Here is an 18,164-nt window from a genome sequence, read left to right as displayed (position 1 = left end):
CCTGACGGGCTGGGGAGCAATTTTGGATGGTTGCACTCGCCAAGGTACTTGGGCAACGCCAGAGAAGCAGTTGCCCATCAACATCTTGGAGCTCAGAGCTGCTCGACTAGCCCTCAGGGCTTGGACGTCAAAATTGCAGGGGTTCCCGGTGAGAATTCAATCAGACAATGCCACGGCCGTGGCATACATAAATCACCAAGGGGGAACCAGGAGTCAAGCCGCTCAGAGAGAGGTGAGCTTGATTCTCCTATGGGCAGAGGCTCATGTGCCCTGCATATCGGCAATATTCATTCCAGGAGTGGACAACTTTCAGGCGGACTTCTTAAGCCGCCAGACTCTTTTGCCGGGGGAATGGTCTCTGCATCCACAAATCTTTCAAGCACTCTGCCAAAGATGGGGAGTGCCGGACGTGGATATCATGGCATCGAGACTCAACAAGAAGCTAGACAGGTTCATGTCCCGCTCAAGGGATCCGATGGCCTGCGGAACCGATGCGTTGGTTTGCCCTTGGCATCAGTTCAAACTTCTTTATGCGTTTCCCCCGCTCCAGTTACTACCCCGCCTGCGGCGCAGGATCCGGGTGGAGCACATACCAGTCATCCTGGTAGCTCCAGCATGGCCCAGAAGGGCATGGTACTCACTAATCTTAAAGATGGTAGTGGGAGACCCTTGGACTCTTCCTCTACGGCCAGACCTGCTATCGCAAGGTCCGATCCTCCACCCTGCCTTACGGCATCTAAATTTGACGGCCTGGAAACTGAATCCCTGATTCTCAGGGGTAGAGGTCTGTCTCAGAAAGTAATCTCTACCCTAATCAGAGCCAGGAAACCGGTCTCTAGGGTGATTTATTACAGGGTCTGGAAGGCCTATGTAGGCTGGTGTGAGTCCAAGCGATGGCTTTCTCGCAAATTTACCATCAATAGAGTATTAAGTTTTCTCCAGCTAGGAGTGGATAAAGGATTGGCATTAAGCATAATCAAAGGACAGATTTCTGCTCTGTCAGTGTGGTTTCAGCGGCCGCTGGCCACCCACTCGCTGGTTAAGACCTTCCTTCAAGGGGTCTTACGTATTAAACCTCCAGTTAAATCCCCGCTTTGCCCGTGGGATTTAAACCTTGTTCTGTCAAGTTTACAGAAACAACCGTTTGAGCCGTTGGCTGAAATTCCTTTGGTTTTACTGACAAGAAAGTTAGTATTTTTGGTCGCCATAGTTTTCGCAAGAAGAGTATCGGAACTGGCGGCCTTATCCTGTAAGGAACCATATCTTATTTTTCATAAGGACAGGGTCGTTCTCCGCCCTCATCCTTCCTTCCTACCGAAGGTTGTATCCAGTTTTCATTTGAACCAGGATTTGGTATTACCATCCTTCTTCCCTAAACCTACTTCCAGAAAGGAAGGGTTGCTGCATACCTTGGATATCGTCAGGGCCATGAAGGCCTATCTTAAAGCTACAAAGAAGATCCGGAAAACAGATGTGCTGTTCGTATTACCGGATGGGCCCAAGAAGGGGCAGGCAGCTGCAAAGTCCACCATTTCTAGGTGGATTAAGCAATTAATCACTCAGGCCTACGGCTTGAAAGGGTTGCCTCCTCCAGTATCATTAAAGGCTCATTCTACTAGGGCCATGGGCGCCTCCTGGGCAGCACACCACCAGATCTCTATGGCTCAAGTTTGCAAGGCGGCAACCTGGTCTTCTGTCCACACGTTTACAAAGTTCTACCAGTTGGACGTAAGAAGGAATTCTGATACAGCCTTTGGGCAGGCAGTGCTGCAGGCTGCAGTTTGAGACCCTCGGAATCCGGGGGCTCCTCTTTTTTGAGTTAAATTTAAAATTTAAGATTATTTTTCTCAACTAAGTTGGATTTATTATGATTTGAGTATTCTCTAAATTAAATCCTTTTGTCTTGGAGATGTTCTCCCTCCCCTCATTGTGAGCATTGCTTTGGGACATCCCATATAGTAATGAATATGCCGCTCTGTGTCCCGTGATGTACGATAAAGAAAAAGGGATTTTTAATACAGCTTACCTGTAAAATCCTTTTCTTGGAGTACATCACGGGACACAGAGCTCCCACCCCTCTTTTTGGGGACCATTTTGGGAGGCATACTGCTTGCTACAAAACTGAGGTACTCCTCCTATGGGAGGGGGTTATATAGGGAGGGGCATTTCCTGTTTGAGATTGCCAGTGTCAACACCTGAAGGTACTCCATATAACCCATATAGTAATGAATATGCCGCTCTGTGTCCCGTGATGTACTCCAAGAAAAGGATTTTACAGGTAAGCTGTATTAAAAATCCCTTTTTCCGGCACACCGCACCGGACTCGCTGCGGAGATATGTGAACTGGCTCCATAGAGAGCCAGTCACATTCTTCTGCTATGCGAATTGAATGCGGGGAAACACACATTAAATTCGCATAGGTGTGAACCTGGCCTTAGCAACTCACATGTTTGATGATTAAAACATTCCCCTCTAAGTATGCAGGAATCCAGGGTAAAGCTGTCCACATAGACCATCCTCCGCACTGCCGACTCTCATCGCTGTTAGTCTGCTGTTGTGACTAAGAAGACTACCCTGTAGTAGAGCGATCTGAAAGGCTTGAAGCGCTCGCGGAGCCCAGCGTGGAAGGGATGGAAGGGATGATGGCGGTGTGGAGAACAGTCTATGTGGACAGCTTTACCCCAGATGCCTGCATACTTAGATGTGCCTGTTTTAATCTTCAACCATGTGAGTTGCTAAATGTTGTACCTTCATTAAATGTAACCATATTGCTACACTTGGAGGCGACTCTCTTCTCTTTTTTACTCAGTTGTGACATGACGCTACTTGTATATGAAGACATCCCTCATTTATCAAGTCAAAATTCATTAAAAAAGTGTGCTTGTCTTGCAAAACACTCTCAGACCAAGTTACTCTCAAACCAAGGTTTCAGGCCCCGTACACACGACCGAGTTTCTCGGCAGAATTCAGCCAGAAACTCGGTCGGAGCTGGATTCTGGCGAGAAACTCGGTCGTGTGTACACTTTTCAGCGAGAAAGCCGACGAGGAACTCGTCGGGCCGGAAAGAGAACATGTTCTCTATTTTCTCGTTAGTCAATGGGAAAAGTCGGCCCGCCGAGTTCCTTGCCGGCTTCCACACTGAACTCGACGAGGAACTCGATGTGTTTGGCACGTCAAGTTCCTCGGTCGTGTGTACGGGGCCTTACTGTATAGTTGTAGCACCAGTGAAAAGAAAACACAAGGTAGCCCCTCGTTTGTCATGTTGCATTTGTCAATTGTTGTGGTTACATATTCATCAGGTTTTGTACAGAATTGTCACACTCCATTATCAGGTATGATGTAATGAACGTAATGTACATACAGTATAAGGATCACCTCAAACTTCTGTTTTTTATTGTGTGGAATGATGTATTCAGTATATTTATGGTGTGTATCTTTGCATTTTGACACTGCAATTTCTTTGGCTTGGCGCCAGTAAAATTCTACTTCTGTTCCACCTGAGGACAGAAGGTGATTCTGAGAGGAAGCTGAGCTCAGTGGGTGGGGTGACTTTCTAAATTCTTCATAACAAAGATTGATTACCTGTCTTGTCCTTACCTGAACTGCAGCCTGTTAGTCTGTTTTCTTGACCACTATCTTCACTGTAACATCTATAGAAATGGTGCCTTGCTTTCAGGGTTACCTAGGGTCACCTTATTAGCCAGTCAACACTGTTTCTAAAAGCGTTTCCTTCCTATTAACTGTTGAATGAACATTGCTGTGTCATTGTACAACAACTGGCTTTGGAAACAGAATAACAGGCATAATAGTTTATCGTCTTTATTACACATTTGATTAGTATATGTCATACTTTTATATTTAATTTGTTATATTACATTTTAGCAATATAGAGAAAAAAGTAGAATGGAGGAGCATCAGGTATACAAGTATACATTTTCAAAAGCCTTACATACTGTTAGTAAATACCATTCATTGTTATTTCTTGACAATAAAGTTTAGGACCCTCCCTTTCCAGATAAACCTGTTATCAAGAAAGGATACAAAGGCTGCAGAGGATCTGAAATACACCCATGTGGACCATATGGCTAATAAAGTTTCTGTGGTGTCTTGGTCCCAGGAGATTATCTAATGCCTCGTTTCCACTGAGCGTATCGGTTCGGGTCGGTATAGTTTGGAACAGTTAAGCCTCGTACACACGATAGGTTAACCAGAGGACAACGGTCTAAAGGACCGTTGTCATAGGTTAACCGATGAAGCTGACTGATGTTCCGTCACGCCTACACACCATATGTTAAATAACCGATCGTGTCAGAACGCGGTGACGTAAAACACAATGACGTGCTGAAAAAAACGAAGTTCAATGCTTCCAAGCATGCGTCGACTTGATTCTGAGCATGTATGGATTTTTGAACCGCTGGTTTTGCATACTAACGATCGGTTTTGACCTATCGGTTAGCAATCCATCAGTTACATTTTAAAGCAAGTTGTCTTTTTTTTAACCGAAGGATAAATAACCTATGGGGCCCACACACGATCGGTTTTGACCGATGAAAACGGTCCTTCAGACCCTTGTCCTCTGGTTAACCTATCGTGTGTACGAGGCTTTAGATGGTCTGGTCTATTCTGGTGAGCGTTTCCACTGCAAATCGAACCGTCAGGGGCCATGCAGAGTTTCGAAAAAATGCCTAGCGTGTCCACCAATCAGTGAAATGTATTGTGTGAAGCCAGTACTACTTAGGACTACCTAAATACCAGATTTCGCGCCTACAGGTCGTCCAGAACACGACAGCCAGACTGGTAACGGGGAAAAAACCCTGGGAATCAATCACCCCATCCCTGAGGACGCTCCATTGGCTCACCATAAAGGATCGGGTGACATTCAAGACCCTCTGCCTCACCCACAAATGTACACAAGGAAAGGCCCCGCAATACTTATGTGAGAAAAAAAAAACGACACCACCAATCGCATTCTTCGATTAACTAACCAAAACCTCCTCCACATACCCAAATCCTACTACAAATCTAGGGGAGAGCGAAGATTTGCAGTCCAAGGACCGCGGCTATGGAACGCTCTTCCCACAAACATCCGCATGGAAGAAAACCATCGGGCCTTCAGGAAAAAACGTAAGACCCACCTCTTCTGAAGGATAAGGACGACACCGGATGGAAATAAGTGCCTTGAGGCGATTTAGTTCGCATTTGTAGTGCTATACAAGTTACTTACTCACTCACTTAGTAGCTCCGCCCTAACCGAACCGTACCATTTTCAATGGCCCCACATCTGAAGCAGGACCCAGAATGGTATGGTATGGTTCGTTTGTATGGGCCGTTTTCATAATGGAAACACCCAAAATAGCATACTGTACTGAACCGTACAAACCGATCCGCTCAGTGGAAACAGGGCATTATAGCTCCCCAAATATGAAATATCGGGGTTAATTTACTAAAGGCAAATAGACTTCGCACTTTGCAAGAGCAGTTGCACTCATTTTCCCATAGCTTAATGAATGTGGTGAAGCTCTGTTGATTTCGATCATCCAATCATGTGCAAGCAAAAACATTTTTTTTTACATTTTCCTTGCACCTGATTGGGTAATCGCCACATTCGCTAAGCTCTGGGGAAATTAAGTGCAACTGTACTTGTAAAGTGTACAGTCTATGTGCCTTTAGTACATCAACCCCATCGTCACAGGTGTTGACAGGCACCTCCAGCATGTATCAGGAACAAAGAAATCTGATTTATGAATAAATATCGTGTGAAGTAGAAGGAAAATGATAAATGGTTTTTCAATTTTTTTTACAAATAAATATGTGAAAAGTGTGGCGTGGATTTGTATTCAGCCCCCCTGAGTCAATACTTTTTAGAACCACCTTTTGCTCCAATTACAGCTGCAAGCCTTTTTGAGGATGTCTATACCAACTTTGCACGTCTAGAGAGGGAAATGTTTGCCAATTCTTCTTTGCAAAATAGCTCAAGCTCTGTCAGATTGGATGGAGAGCGTCTGTGAACAGCAGTTTTCAAGTCTTGCCACATATTCTCAATTGGATTTAGGTCTGGACTTTGACTTGGCCATTCTAACACATGAATATGCTTTGATCTAAACCAGGGATCTTCAAACCACAGCCCTCCAGCTGTTGCGGAACTATACATCCCATGAGACATTGTAAAACTCATTCATAGACATGACTAGGCATGATGGTAATTGTAGTTCCTGAACAACTGGAGGGCCACAGTTTGAAGACCCCTGATCTAAACCATTCTAGCGCACAGGCTATAGCTGTTAACTTGTCCAACGTACAGCTAAGGTGGTTTGCGGGACCGAGCAGACCTGCCATAGTATAATGATGGCAGCTGGTCAGCAAATGGTTAATGTTGCATTAAATATGGGCAGCACATTGGCCTAATGGTTAGTGCTACCAACCATGATACTACCTGTATTGAGTTTGCATATTCTTGCTGTGCTTGTGTGGGTTTCCTTCCACGTTCCCAAGACAGATTAATTGACTCCAGTCTAAACTAACCCTACAATGTGTATGTACACATGTGAGGTAAGGACCTTAAATTTGAAGCTCCTTAAGGGCAGGGACTGATGTGGATGTACAATAGATGTAAAGTGCTATGTAACTTATTGGCGCTATACCCGTAATTAAAGTGGTAGTAAACTCTGATACTTCATTCCTAAATTTCAAATATTTCAGTGTGATTAGTTATTATGAATCTTTGCACCGTCATGTCAAATCATATATAAAGTTTATCGATTGAATAAACAATGTTTTTAGAAAAGCTTCTTCTTGGTCGCAGATATGGAGTACAGCGTACCACTTTGTCCATGTCATGGCCGCAAGGACTAGGATCAGTCAGCTCAGCTCCCCAAACTGGTTGGATCTTCAGCAGACGCTGAGGGCAGCAGAGCGATAGGCTCCAGCTACCATCAGTCAAACTGTAGGGAGGTGGGTGCAGGGGTGTGTCTTGGTGATGCTGTTTGTGGCTATGGATGCGCGCAGCTTGGCTCAAGGAGGGAGCACAACCAGGTGTCTTCTTAGCACTTGGGTTAACTAAGGGGAAAGCCATAAACAGGTGTGTAGGCTTTCGCTTCTTAAATACATTTAGGGTTAAACCCTTTATAACTTTTTTTGTTGTGTTTACGTTTATAGAAATAACATTAGCTACTGTTACTGTATCAATTTTGAAAGTAAGAAGTATTTTCTACCACTTAATTTTTCACTGTGAGCAAGAAAAAACATGCATACTTTTTGTGACGGATGCCGGTACTCAGTAGATCGCCGTTACTGCTGCCTTGCTTCAGATACCCTATAACCCAGTGATTATATGTTCCCAGCGCACCCAGTCACTAGCCATAACTCAGTGTAGGGTGGTAAGAAACATAAGACTTTTATTGAAGAACAGACACAAGTATATACTGACTGACTGACGCCCTGTTAGCAATTATTAAATCTAGTCGATCAGCTTCAAAAGGTGGCCGCCGGCTCCAAACACTGGGGAACTCTCTTTGGAACCAGCTCCCTCATCAGCTCCGAGCATCCTCCTCCTTGATGGCCTTCCGTAAGGGCTTGAAAACACTTCTTTTTTCACAAGCCTACAGATAGAGACTTGGCCTTCCAAGCCCTTAGCAGGACGCTGCCTTAATCCCAGGCTGCGGTCCATGGTCAGGGAGTAGGGATAGGCTTTTTGTGCCCTGACATCCCCCCCCCCCCCTTCTTTTTATATTTCTGTGTATTTCTTGTCTGTTCCCCTCTTTTACTTAGATGTCCTAGTTTCTTCTTTTTGGTCTTGGGAACTGAATACCCCCAGCTTGTTGGTAAGCGCTTAGACACGAGTTTCACAACTCGCATTCGGCGCTCTATAAGTATTTATTCCAATCCAATATACAGTATATAGAAAAATAATAGAGGGCGCAGGGGCCTAGTGCATTACCCAACAGATTTATTAAAAGATATGAATACAATCATAAAGATGTCTACTCACAAACATAAGTTAAAAACACGCTCGTCAGGCCACATGTGTGGCTATCTCTCATCGGTTGCTCGAATCACCGAATCTGATTTCTCCAAACGTCAAGGTTCGTGATTCGAACAACCGATGGGAGAAAGCCACGCGTGTGACCTGACGAGCGTGTTTTTAACTTATGTTTTTGCGTAGACATCTTTATGATTTTATTCATATCTTTTAATAAATCTGTTGGATAATGCACTAGGCCAGTGCGCCCTCTTTTCTTTTTCTATTCTCACAGCACTCTCAGGACCAACCCCAGTCCTAGAGGGTGCAAGGCATCTATGAGATTATCCATGATTTGACCAGGCCCCTGTGACACTACACAGTCAGGTGACTCTAGCGCAGGAGTGTGTTGTTCTAACAAGTATATATATTCCTGGCGTCAATCTCCCCTCCTTGTTTGCATAGAGACACAGGGCGGGGTAAACTGTACATCCAGTAATATGAGGCACAGGTACATTCAAACATTTCAACAAATCTTATAAATAAAAACTAGGCAGGCAGCCAACTTTGTCAGTGGGAAGGGCACGTGAGGAAACTTTCCCCTTTCTTACTCAACCTCTGGTCTTCATGCTTGCAACATGCATAATACAAACAGTAAAGAGGGGGGGTAGCGTTATTGACCGGCATCAACCCCATAGGCCCGGCTGGAAGAAGTGTGGCTGCCCTGTACCTTAGGAACATGGTACGGAGGTCACACTTTATACCTGAGCAACGTAATGCTGTATGGCCAGTGACAGCAATGTAATGTCCAATGTCAGTGTTCTAAACATAGACAACCTGGCTGATTCAGGGGCCGGTATCCCAGTGAAGAAAAAGGAGTTGGAACAGATGCTAAATGGGACTGTTACTGTCACAATATTGTTAATAAATATTACTGTCCCAGGTGAAGGAGCCTCTCCAACTTTTAACACAAACTACACATATAAGACCCAGGATAACAGGAGTAAAACAAAATGATGAGACCGGTGTGGTTGTGCTGTGAGTTTGGTTTGGGCAGACCAGACTGGGCTTCTCGGTCACCCTGTGCCCCTAATAGACACAGCTTGTCTTACACATAAAAGTGGCCTGGGGAGCTGAAAAATTTGTTTCCTGACCTCTCTAAGGTAAGCTTGGTTCCACGGGCCCCCCGCCCAAGGTGACTTCCGTCACACTTTTAAGCAATACTTTTGCCCAATTATGAAGTTGGTTTGTTGGTGAAAGTATTTAAATTAGTAGTCATTTTGATTGCAGAGCTCTAAAGGTTGCACAGGGAAGTAGATGTATTAATTTATATACAGTATATGCATTGACTTACAGTTCATGTAAATTTATGCATGGTCTTGTTTTGTTTTTTTTCCTCATAGCTTCTTGGCATTAAGTTCAGATAAGATCAGTAGCTTGGTGTTCTTCTTGAAAGCCGTCAATTTTCGGGAGAGAGTACTTCAACGTGGGTTAGCTGCCAGACTCTACCACAAGGTAACCAAATAATCTCTTCATTGTGCAAAATAGGATTGAGTAATAATTCCTAATAGCAATGCCAGGTCTGCGTATGTTACCTAATAAGTAACCTTTTAATGACTTAGCATATCAGTCTGTCTGTTCTGGCGTAAACACATCTCTGATATTCAAACATTGTTTTATGTAACACATTCTGTTGTACACCTGTACACAGCATTATCCTAAAAATCCTTCATTTGTACTTTAATTACATGTTTAATCAATGTGTTATCCTATGTGGCTTATGTGGTTAACCCTAGAACATATTTTTAGAGCTGAGTGGGATGGATGCACAGCATTTTTCACTGACCCTCATAAAATAGAATATGACCTTGGCATATTTATTATTTTAATGGTGTTTAAGATAATGTATTGTGCAGTTATATATATAAAATGATATAAATATAAATTATTACAATTAAGGGATTATTTGTGTCAAAACATGGGCCAACAAGTTCAATATAATGTCAAGATAAGTAACAGGTAAAGCCAAAGTTAAAACAGTATTAAACCTAAAAGCAAACATTTATTAAATTGCAGTTTACCTATTGTTAGATATGATGGCTGCATTCATTTTCCTTTATAGGCTTTCTTTCCTTTATTTCCATCTGGTGATCCAGCCAGTAAGTGCAAATGTAGACGTTAGAGGGTGGAGACAAGCCATCTACCACTGATCGGGGGGCTTACAATGATCAGCTTTTAATTATTCCTGTAAAACCTTTATCACAAAATCAATAACTGTTTGCTGTAACTGCTTGTGTAACTGCAGTTTCAGCTGGAGTTTGTCTTCAATTTGTTAGTGTATTTAAATCTGCTAGAACACTCACCTTTCCCCAAACTTACAATGCTGCTGTCCAAAGGTGCCCCTGTGCTCCTTCATTCAGAGTGAGGGTGCTCTAATACAGGAGGTGTGCTACTGACCAGGATCACCAGAGGGGAAAAATAAATAAAAAATAAACCTAATGCAGCCCCCACATCTAATGATTGGTAAGCTGAAATAAATTACATTTTTGGTTTGGGATTTAATATCGCTTTAGGCTAGAACAGAAATACATAGAAATAGAGGACCAGATTCACATAGAATTACGTTACTCCACGGCGGCGTAACGTATCCCATTTACGTTACACCGCCGCAGGTTTACAGTGTAAGTGCTTGATTCTCAAAACTCTTACCTGTAAACTTGCGGCGGTGTAACGTAAATGCGCTCGGCGCAAGCCTGCCCAATTCAAATGGGGCGGGCACCATTTAAATTAGGCGCGTTTCCGCGTCGAACGTACTGCGCATGCTCCGTCGGGTAAATTACCCGACGTGCATTGCGCTAAATGACGTCGCACGGACGTCATTTGTTTAGACGTTAACGTAAATGGCGTCCAGCGCCATTCACGGACGACTTACGCAAACGACTTGTTTTTTTAAATTTCGACGCGGGAACGATGGCCATACTTAACATGGCTTAGAACAACTAGGGCTCAGCCCTAATTTTACGCGGCGTAACTCGACGGAAACGACGTAAAGTTAGATCGACAGGCAGCGCGGACGTTCGGGAATCGCCGTAACTAGTCATTTGCATATTCTACGCCGACCGCAATGGCCTCGCCACCTAGCGGCCGGCCTAGAATTGCATCCTTAAGATCCGACAGTGTAATTCAATTACACCTGTCGGATCTTAGGGCTAGCTATGCGTAACTGATCCTATGAATCAGCCGCATAGTTAGGACGGCCGTAACACAGAGATACGACGGTGTATCAGGAGATACGCCGTCGTATCTCTTCTGTAAATCTGGCCCAGATTGTGCCAAACTCAGATAAAAGTCCCTTAATTATCTTTCTGGGCAAAGGTACAGAGCACATCATAAAGAGAACATGTGAAACAATGGCAAATTTATTGACAAGCAAGGATCTTTCCACCAGCAAGGGATAAATAATTGCTGGCTTTTCTTGACCCTCCTTAAGTATTCATAATTCAAGCTTAAGGCCCAGAGTGATTTTCTGCTTGAAGCCTGTGGCCCTAAAATACTTGACAAGCCAAATCCCATTCATTTCAATGGCCCCTGTTCACATATGAGGCTGGGTTCACACTATTGCGAATTGCCCGCATCCAATTCGCATTACAGGAGACCGTGACTAGCTCTCAATGAAGCTGGTTCACACATCTCCGGGGGGCGGCCAAGGAGCGCACTGAAAATAGGTCCTGTGCATCTTTGGCTAAGTTTCAGGTCCGAATTCAGCCCAAAATTCGGACCTTCAACTGTAAACAAGGACGCATCGGAACCCCTGCTGTGCACAGTGACCGCACATAGTGTGAACCCAGCCCCAGTGTCCTGTCGCCTGAAACTCAAAGAAGTACATGAGCTACTTTTTGGCAGATTAGAAGCATTTTTGGCCTTATTTTACTTCAATAGAAACTCCCGACTTGAGCATTTTACAAATGTTTTGTCGCTCGTTTTCTGCTCAAATAGGAGCTCTCCACCCCTAATTTCCTCTCCCTCTCCTCCCCCTAGTGCTTTCTACTGTCTAAAAAAAATTCCTGAAGCTGTAAAATGCTTGTAATACACTTCTAAAATGCTTGTAAAAAGCGGCAAAAACTTATAAAAAAAGGCCAGAGAAACACCAGTAAATCCCTACGCTCAGGTATGAATGAAGCAGAAGAAAGATTGTATACAACATTTCTGAATGCTAGTTATATGGAAACTACTTACTAAGAAAGAAAATGAAAGCCCTTCTAGAATTCTTTAAAAAAACATATGAAGGTCTTTCAAGATTCCAAAAACAAATGTTCTTTGACCTTATGAAACACAAACATAACTTTTTAGACATCCTCCTTCAAACGATTAAAGTGATTGTAAAACCTTACACACCACGTTTACCTACAGGTAAGCCTATAAAAAGACTTACCTGTAGGTACTGGAAATATCTTCTAAACCTGCACGATTACACAGATATTTACCATATACGTTTGTGCGGACGTCATCGTGCATGCGTGCACGATCGTACCGTTTCTATAGGGCCCATTCCGTGATGGTCGGCTCCCACACGCATGTGAGGGAGTGACATCATGCAACTCCCGCCAGTCACAGAGCCAGAGTAATTGGGCCCAGAAGGAAGAGGGGTTGAAGATGGACGCGGCCACCAGCTGGGACATTGCAGGCTTTGTTTTCAGGTAAGTTCAACGTAATGGGCTAGTATGCAATGTGGACTAGCTAGTCCATTATGCTTTTACTTAGCAGGAGAATAAAGAGGAAGTAAAACCCATCAGGGTTTACTACCTCTTTAAGCAACGGTCATATGGTTTGTAAACCCCAATAAAGAACTTCTCCTGTTAGGCCGTTAAATATACCATTGAAAGAGTTTTCCTATTTCTATTTCTATATATACAAAAGATACCTGTTGATTCTCCAAACAATCTTGTCAGTTTCTGAGTTTTTGTGCTCTCTGCCTGTGCTGGCTGTTGTCAGTTATACTGTTCTCTGATTTCTATGAGGCCTACAATGCCCATCCCCTCTTGGTTATGGAAAAGTGGAGAAGTTTTTTAAAGGCCTGTCCTACTGTGACAACTCTGTCCCACCATAGATACAGTTTAAAGTGGAGTTCCACCCAAAAATGGAAGTTCCACTTTAAAGAAAGGTGACCCCCTGACATGCCACATTTGGCATGTAATTTTTTTGGGGGGGAGCGGAAACCCTCTTTTTAGAGGTTCCAGCTCCCACTTCCTCTCTAGGTTGCCTGGGCGACCGGAAGTAAGTCACCTCTCCCCCTCCCCCTCTGCAGTCATCTGGGACACGTCACACTTCCCAGACGATTGCTCCGCCAATCACGGTGTGCAGCGCGGCTCGCGCATGCGCAGTGTGTGCCCGGCTATGAAGCCACAGCCGGGCACCCACAGTGACAATGCCACGGAGAGGAGGGGGAGACCAGCGAGGCTTCGCTGGACCCTGGGACAGGTAAGTGTTTGATTATTAAAAGTCAGCAGCTGCAGTATTTGTAGCTGCTGACTTAACATTTTGTTTTTAGGCGGAACCCCCCTTTAATGACTGAGTGTTGTCACTCTAGAAGAGGATTTACTTTGCTTGCAGGATTACCAGATAAAAATAAAGGAAGTAAAGCCTGAAAAAAATAAATAATGCATTAACCACATCTAGGTACTAATCAGCTGCAATACATAACATTTTTGGGCTTAGATACAGTTTGAGCATGGTGGCGGTGTGATGTTTGTGAGACTTTATTTCCACAGTGCTTCTGTGCCTTTTAGATTTTTATTTGAGAAACAATTATTTCCTCATCGTATCAGAAAATGGCTGTCAGCCCTGGAACTGAGTTTGAAGCACAGCTGGGCTGAGCAGCAAGATAAGTTATGGAAAGGTCTAGTCAAAATCCTGACCTCAATCCAACTGAGATGTTGGCAAGTCCTATAGTGCTAGAAAACATACACATTTCATTGAGTAAGTGATCTGAATGAAGGAGTCTGCCAAAAATGATCTGTATCGATGTAAAACCTTTGTTGACACCCACAGCAAGTGTGTAGTTAGTTAATGTAGCTAAAGGCTGTGCATATGGTTACTGACTATGAAGTTTTTTGTTGTTTTTTTTGTTCTTTATAATAGTTCATTTTTGTTTTCAGAATAAGTTTTATATTTTAAGGGGAAAGTGTGTGTGTTTACATTCACGTCCACGCTATAGCTGAAAGACGGCTACAGCGCGGGCTTAGATTGCCAAAAGTTAATCCATGTACATCCTCCCATGCCCGCGTGCCCTGTGCTCACTGATCCCGGCCCTTTACCACATGATCAGCTGTCAGCCAATGACCGCTAATCACATGATGTAAACAGAAGCCGTAATCGACTTTTTGCTGTTAGCGTGAAGAGAAAAAAATAAAGCCGATTGTCGCCCCCACACATTAGCGCAAATGCTTCTAACCAGTGCCACATACCAGTGCCCATCAGTACTGCTAACCAGTGCCACCAACCAGTGCCACCTATCAGTGCCCATCAGTGCTGCCAATCTGTGCCTCATCATCAGTGCCACCTATCAGTACTGCCTATCTGTGCCACCTACCAGTGCCCATCAGTGCCACCTATCAGTGCCCATTAATGGCACCTATCAGTGCCACTTCTCAGTGCAGCCTCATCAGTGCCTACTAATCATTGCCCATCAGTGCCCCCTTATTAGTTCCTATCAGTGCAGCCTATCAATGCCCTTCAAAGCAGCCTCATCAGCACACATCAATGAAGGAGAAAAATTACCTGTTTGCAAAATTTTATAACAAACGATGAAAACTGTTTATTTTTTATTTTTTGTTTTGTTTGTTTAGCAAAAAAAAAAAACAGTGGTGATTAGATGCTACCAAAAGAAAGCTTTATTTGTGTGAAAAAAAGGATACAAATGTCGTATGGGTACAGTGTAACTTGACCGCGGAATTGTAATTCAAAGAGTAACAGCTCTGAAAGCTGAAATTGACCTGGGCAGGAAGGGGTTATAGGTGTCCAGTAATCCCCCTGAATAAAAATAAATAAATATCTGAAAGGCAAAAACAACCAAATTATAAAAAATAAAAAAAACTTACCAAAGACCCCAACTTCCAAGTGCTTTGTGTTGGTGCCGGTGACATCACTCTACCATAGTGCTGCCACCTGGGGCAAAGCTGAGTATTCCAAACACTGTGAGAATGCACTCTAGTACATTTCCATGCAAAGTCCACTTTAATAATGTTTTCAGGAATTGCTTGGAAAACATTGAATATTTGTTAAGTACTTTTGTTTTGTGGTTGTGGCTTTGGGTTTGATTCCAACCAAGGATACTATGCAGTCCTGACATGAACCTGGTATACTTTTCCCACAATTGTTATTTTTTTCCAATTGCTCTGGTCTCCCACATTTATACTAAGTAACTATAGTAAGTGGCAGACTAGCCAGTAGCAATTGAGAGACTGTAGAAACTTCTATACTGGTCTATAAGGAGGTATCTAGGTCGGAGATATTCATTTTTAGTAGGTCTGTGTTTCGGTTTGGCTTGACTGCCAATGTTATGCATGTGATCAAATAAAAAAATAAATAAAAAAAAAACAGACATGGAATTTTTTTGCATGTTTTGATGTATAACACAGAAACAAAGACCTGTGCTAATGGATGTGGTTGTTTGAAGCTTACCCTTGTCATAATCCTATACTGTATTGTGGAAATATTTAACCAGAGTACAGTAGGTATCTCTAAAGGATCATTTCAGGTCAGTGAAACAGTCACCTGAGGATTTGTTCCACTTACAAGGTGAATTGTTACACTGCATCTTTTTTGTGGATTCTCAGCAGAGATTTCAAAGGATAAGAAAAGAAGTTTGAAATCTCAGACATGCTTTAGATCTCATGTAGTCATATGTCAGCAAAGCTGCAAACAAAAAATGTTAATTCTTCTATAGCTTCCCATAGTAAATGTCTAAGCAGCATTTAGTGGTTGGCCTAACACAGATACATTTTGATCAGTGAGATCAGCAAAATGTGCTAACAGCTATGTAATGTGTGAGGTTACTTAAAGGCCCCGTACACACGAGAGGATCCATCCGCTGAAAAATCTCAGCGGATCGGTTTCAGCGGATAGATCCCCTGGTGTGTACGTTCCAGCGGATATTTCCGAATTCCAGCAGATAAAAATTTGAAGACATGCTAACAAATCTATCCGCTGTAATCGCGACGGCGCGACACGTCACCGCGATGGGAATTCGGCGCGGATTTCGATCCGATGGTGTGTACACTCCATCGGATCAAAATCCTCAGAGGATTTATCCACGGATACGGTCCGGCGGACCGTATCCGCGGATCAATCCTATCGTGTGTACCAGGCCAAAGGGTAACTTCACTTTTGTGCGGAAGAAAAATAGCAAAAAAAAAAGAATAATAGTCACATTGAATGTTATTAAAAATTACTTTTTCTTTTCTTTTAATACCAAAAACCAAACTGTTTTTCTTTTCAACCTGCAGCTCTGTAATTTTCTGTGAAATGCAATTCACTATGGCTACATGGAGGTGTTCTGTACACAGAATGTATATAGAACACTCCCCAGAAACATAATTTCCTGCTTGTGTGATTGGCTCACTGATTTTCCCCAGATGTCTGCATTAAGATACAAATCAGATTTCAGGCATCCCCTGCAAAAAAAAAATATTTTTGGTGAGATACTCCCAATAGGAAATTTTGTCTAAAGGTATGCAGACCCTGCAAGTTTCCTAATTTGAACTACAGGTGCAGCAGCTGGTTGATAATTAAGAAACCACTCCCATTAGATTACTTTATCACATGGACACAAAAAAACACACAGGGATTTCTTCAGAATAACAAAAGGTAGGAATCTGCAACAAAGGTTGTTAGAATCCCCGCAATGTACATAGATCACCCAGAAGGGAATATTTTTTCTAGGGTTGTCCCGATACCACTTTTTTAAGACCGAGGAAAAGTACTGATGCTTTTTTTCAAGTACTAGCCGATACCGATTACCGATCTTTTTTTCTGTCATGTGACAGAAAAAAATTAATGTCATTATGCATTAATCAATGAACAATATTGTACAATACTCTACTACTGATTGCAAAGAAAAAAGTAATTTAAAAATATTTTTTATGCAAGATAATATCTATTATTTTGTTATCTTAATTAATGATAATGTTTTTTCTAAAATAAATAGGCCCCCAGCACACATGTAAAAACGTTAGTCCATAAGGTGTACAGTATACAGGTGAGAGAGCTGATGTGGCTAAAAATAGTTTTTTTGTTTATAACAAATATATAATCAAAGTGGACTTGGCTCAGCTAAGAAAAAATACATTTAAGGCCAGCCCCAGTGATTGTATACTCTCCACTGTAATATTACATCATACGGGTTATCTGGTTACCATGTGTTATCTCTGGCATGGAATAGTTGCAGTATTCTATAATCTGAATGTGTTCACACAGCATATGTAGAGTACTGGTTTTGAAAATGATTACATTGTAAAAAAGAAATGTGTTTTTTTAAAGGTGAAGTAAGGCCAAAGCTGTTTTGGCCGTACCTCTCCTAGGATCACAGGAGTGCACTTCGTTCTGCACTCCTGTGACCCATTTTTTGCCAACAGGGCTCTAAAGCCCAAAGCCAACTGACGTCACTCAGCCTGTCCAGGCTCTATAAAAAATTCTGAATTTACAGTTGGGATCCACCCAGACACCTGGACCAGCAGCTGGGTCAGCCTTACAGCGATCTACTGAAAGACTGAGCCAGTCGCTCAATCCCACCCTCTTCACAGCCCAATGTTCCAGAGAACGCCATTAAGATGTTTATCGGATTACTGGATTATACTGTGAGGCCGGAGGTTCACACTTGTGCTGTGCGAATTTCAGCTCTCTTATCTCTGCAGAGAGATAAGAGAACTGTTCAGCAGATCAGCTCCGTTTTAGTTGCGAATTTGGAGACCTGGGAGAGGGGGGGGAGGGGGGAAGTGTATTGAGCTGAATGAGAGAAATCCTGATGAGAAATTGTGATGCATTTGCCTATATGTCTCAGTTTAATTCTCCCTGCTAGCCATGTGTGTGTGTTAGAGGTAGAAAGGGATTTCATGTGTGATTCATTCCTCTAACAGGTTATTGAAGTGCTAATGTCCCCTCACTATTCTAAAGGTTAATTGATCTATTGTGTTGTGTGAAGAAGATCTGT

At 42.9% G+C, this 18,164-nt stretch overlaps 1 protein-coding gene across 1 annotated transcript in view; it reads left to right on the top strand.

The window, feature by feature from the left end:
* Positions 1-18,164, top strand: part of ACOXL (acyl-CoA oxidase like) — a 456,283-nt gene that overhangs the window by 324,934 nt on the left and 113,185 nt on the right. Inside the window, exon 15 of the mRNA XM_040351094.1 lies at positions 9,361-9,472. Within this exon, the coding sequence (XP_040207028.1) occupies positions 9,361-9,472 (112 nt within the window). The remainder of the gene's footprint in view (positions 1-9,360; positions 9,473-18,164) is intronic.

The sequence above is a fragment of the Rana temporaria genome, chromosome 4 (genome assembly GCF_905171775.1).
Source record: "Rana temporaria chromosome 4, aRanTem1.1, whole genome shotgun sequence".
NCBI lineage: Eukaryota > Metazoa > Chordata > Amphibia > Anura > Ranidae > Rana > Rana temporaria.
The sequence above is the reverse complement of the archived record's forward strand: the minus strand, read 5'-3'. Positions and strand labels throughout refer to the sequence as shown.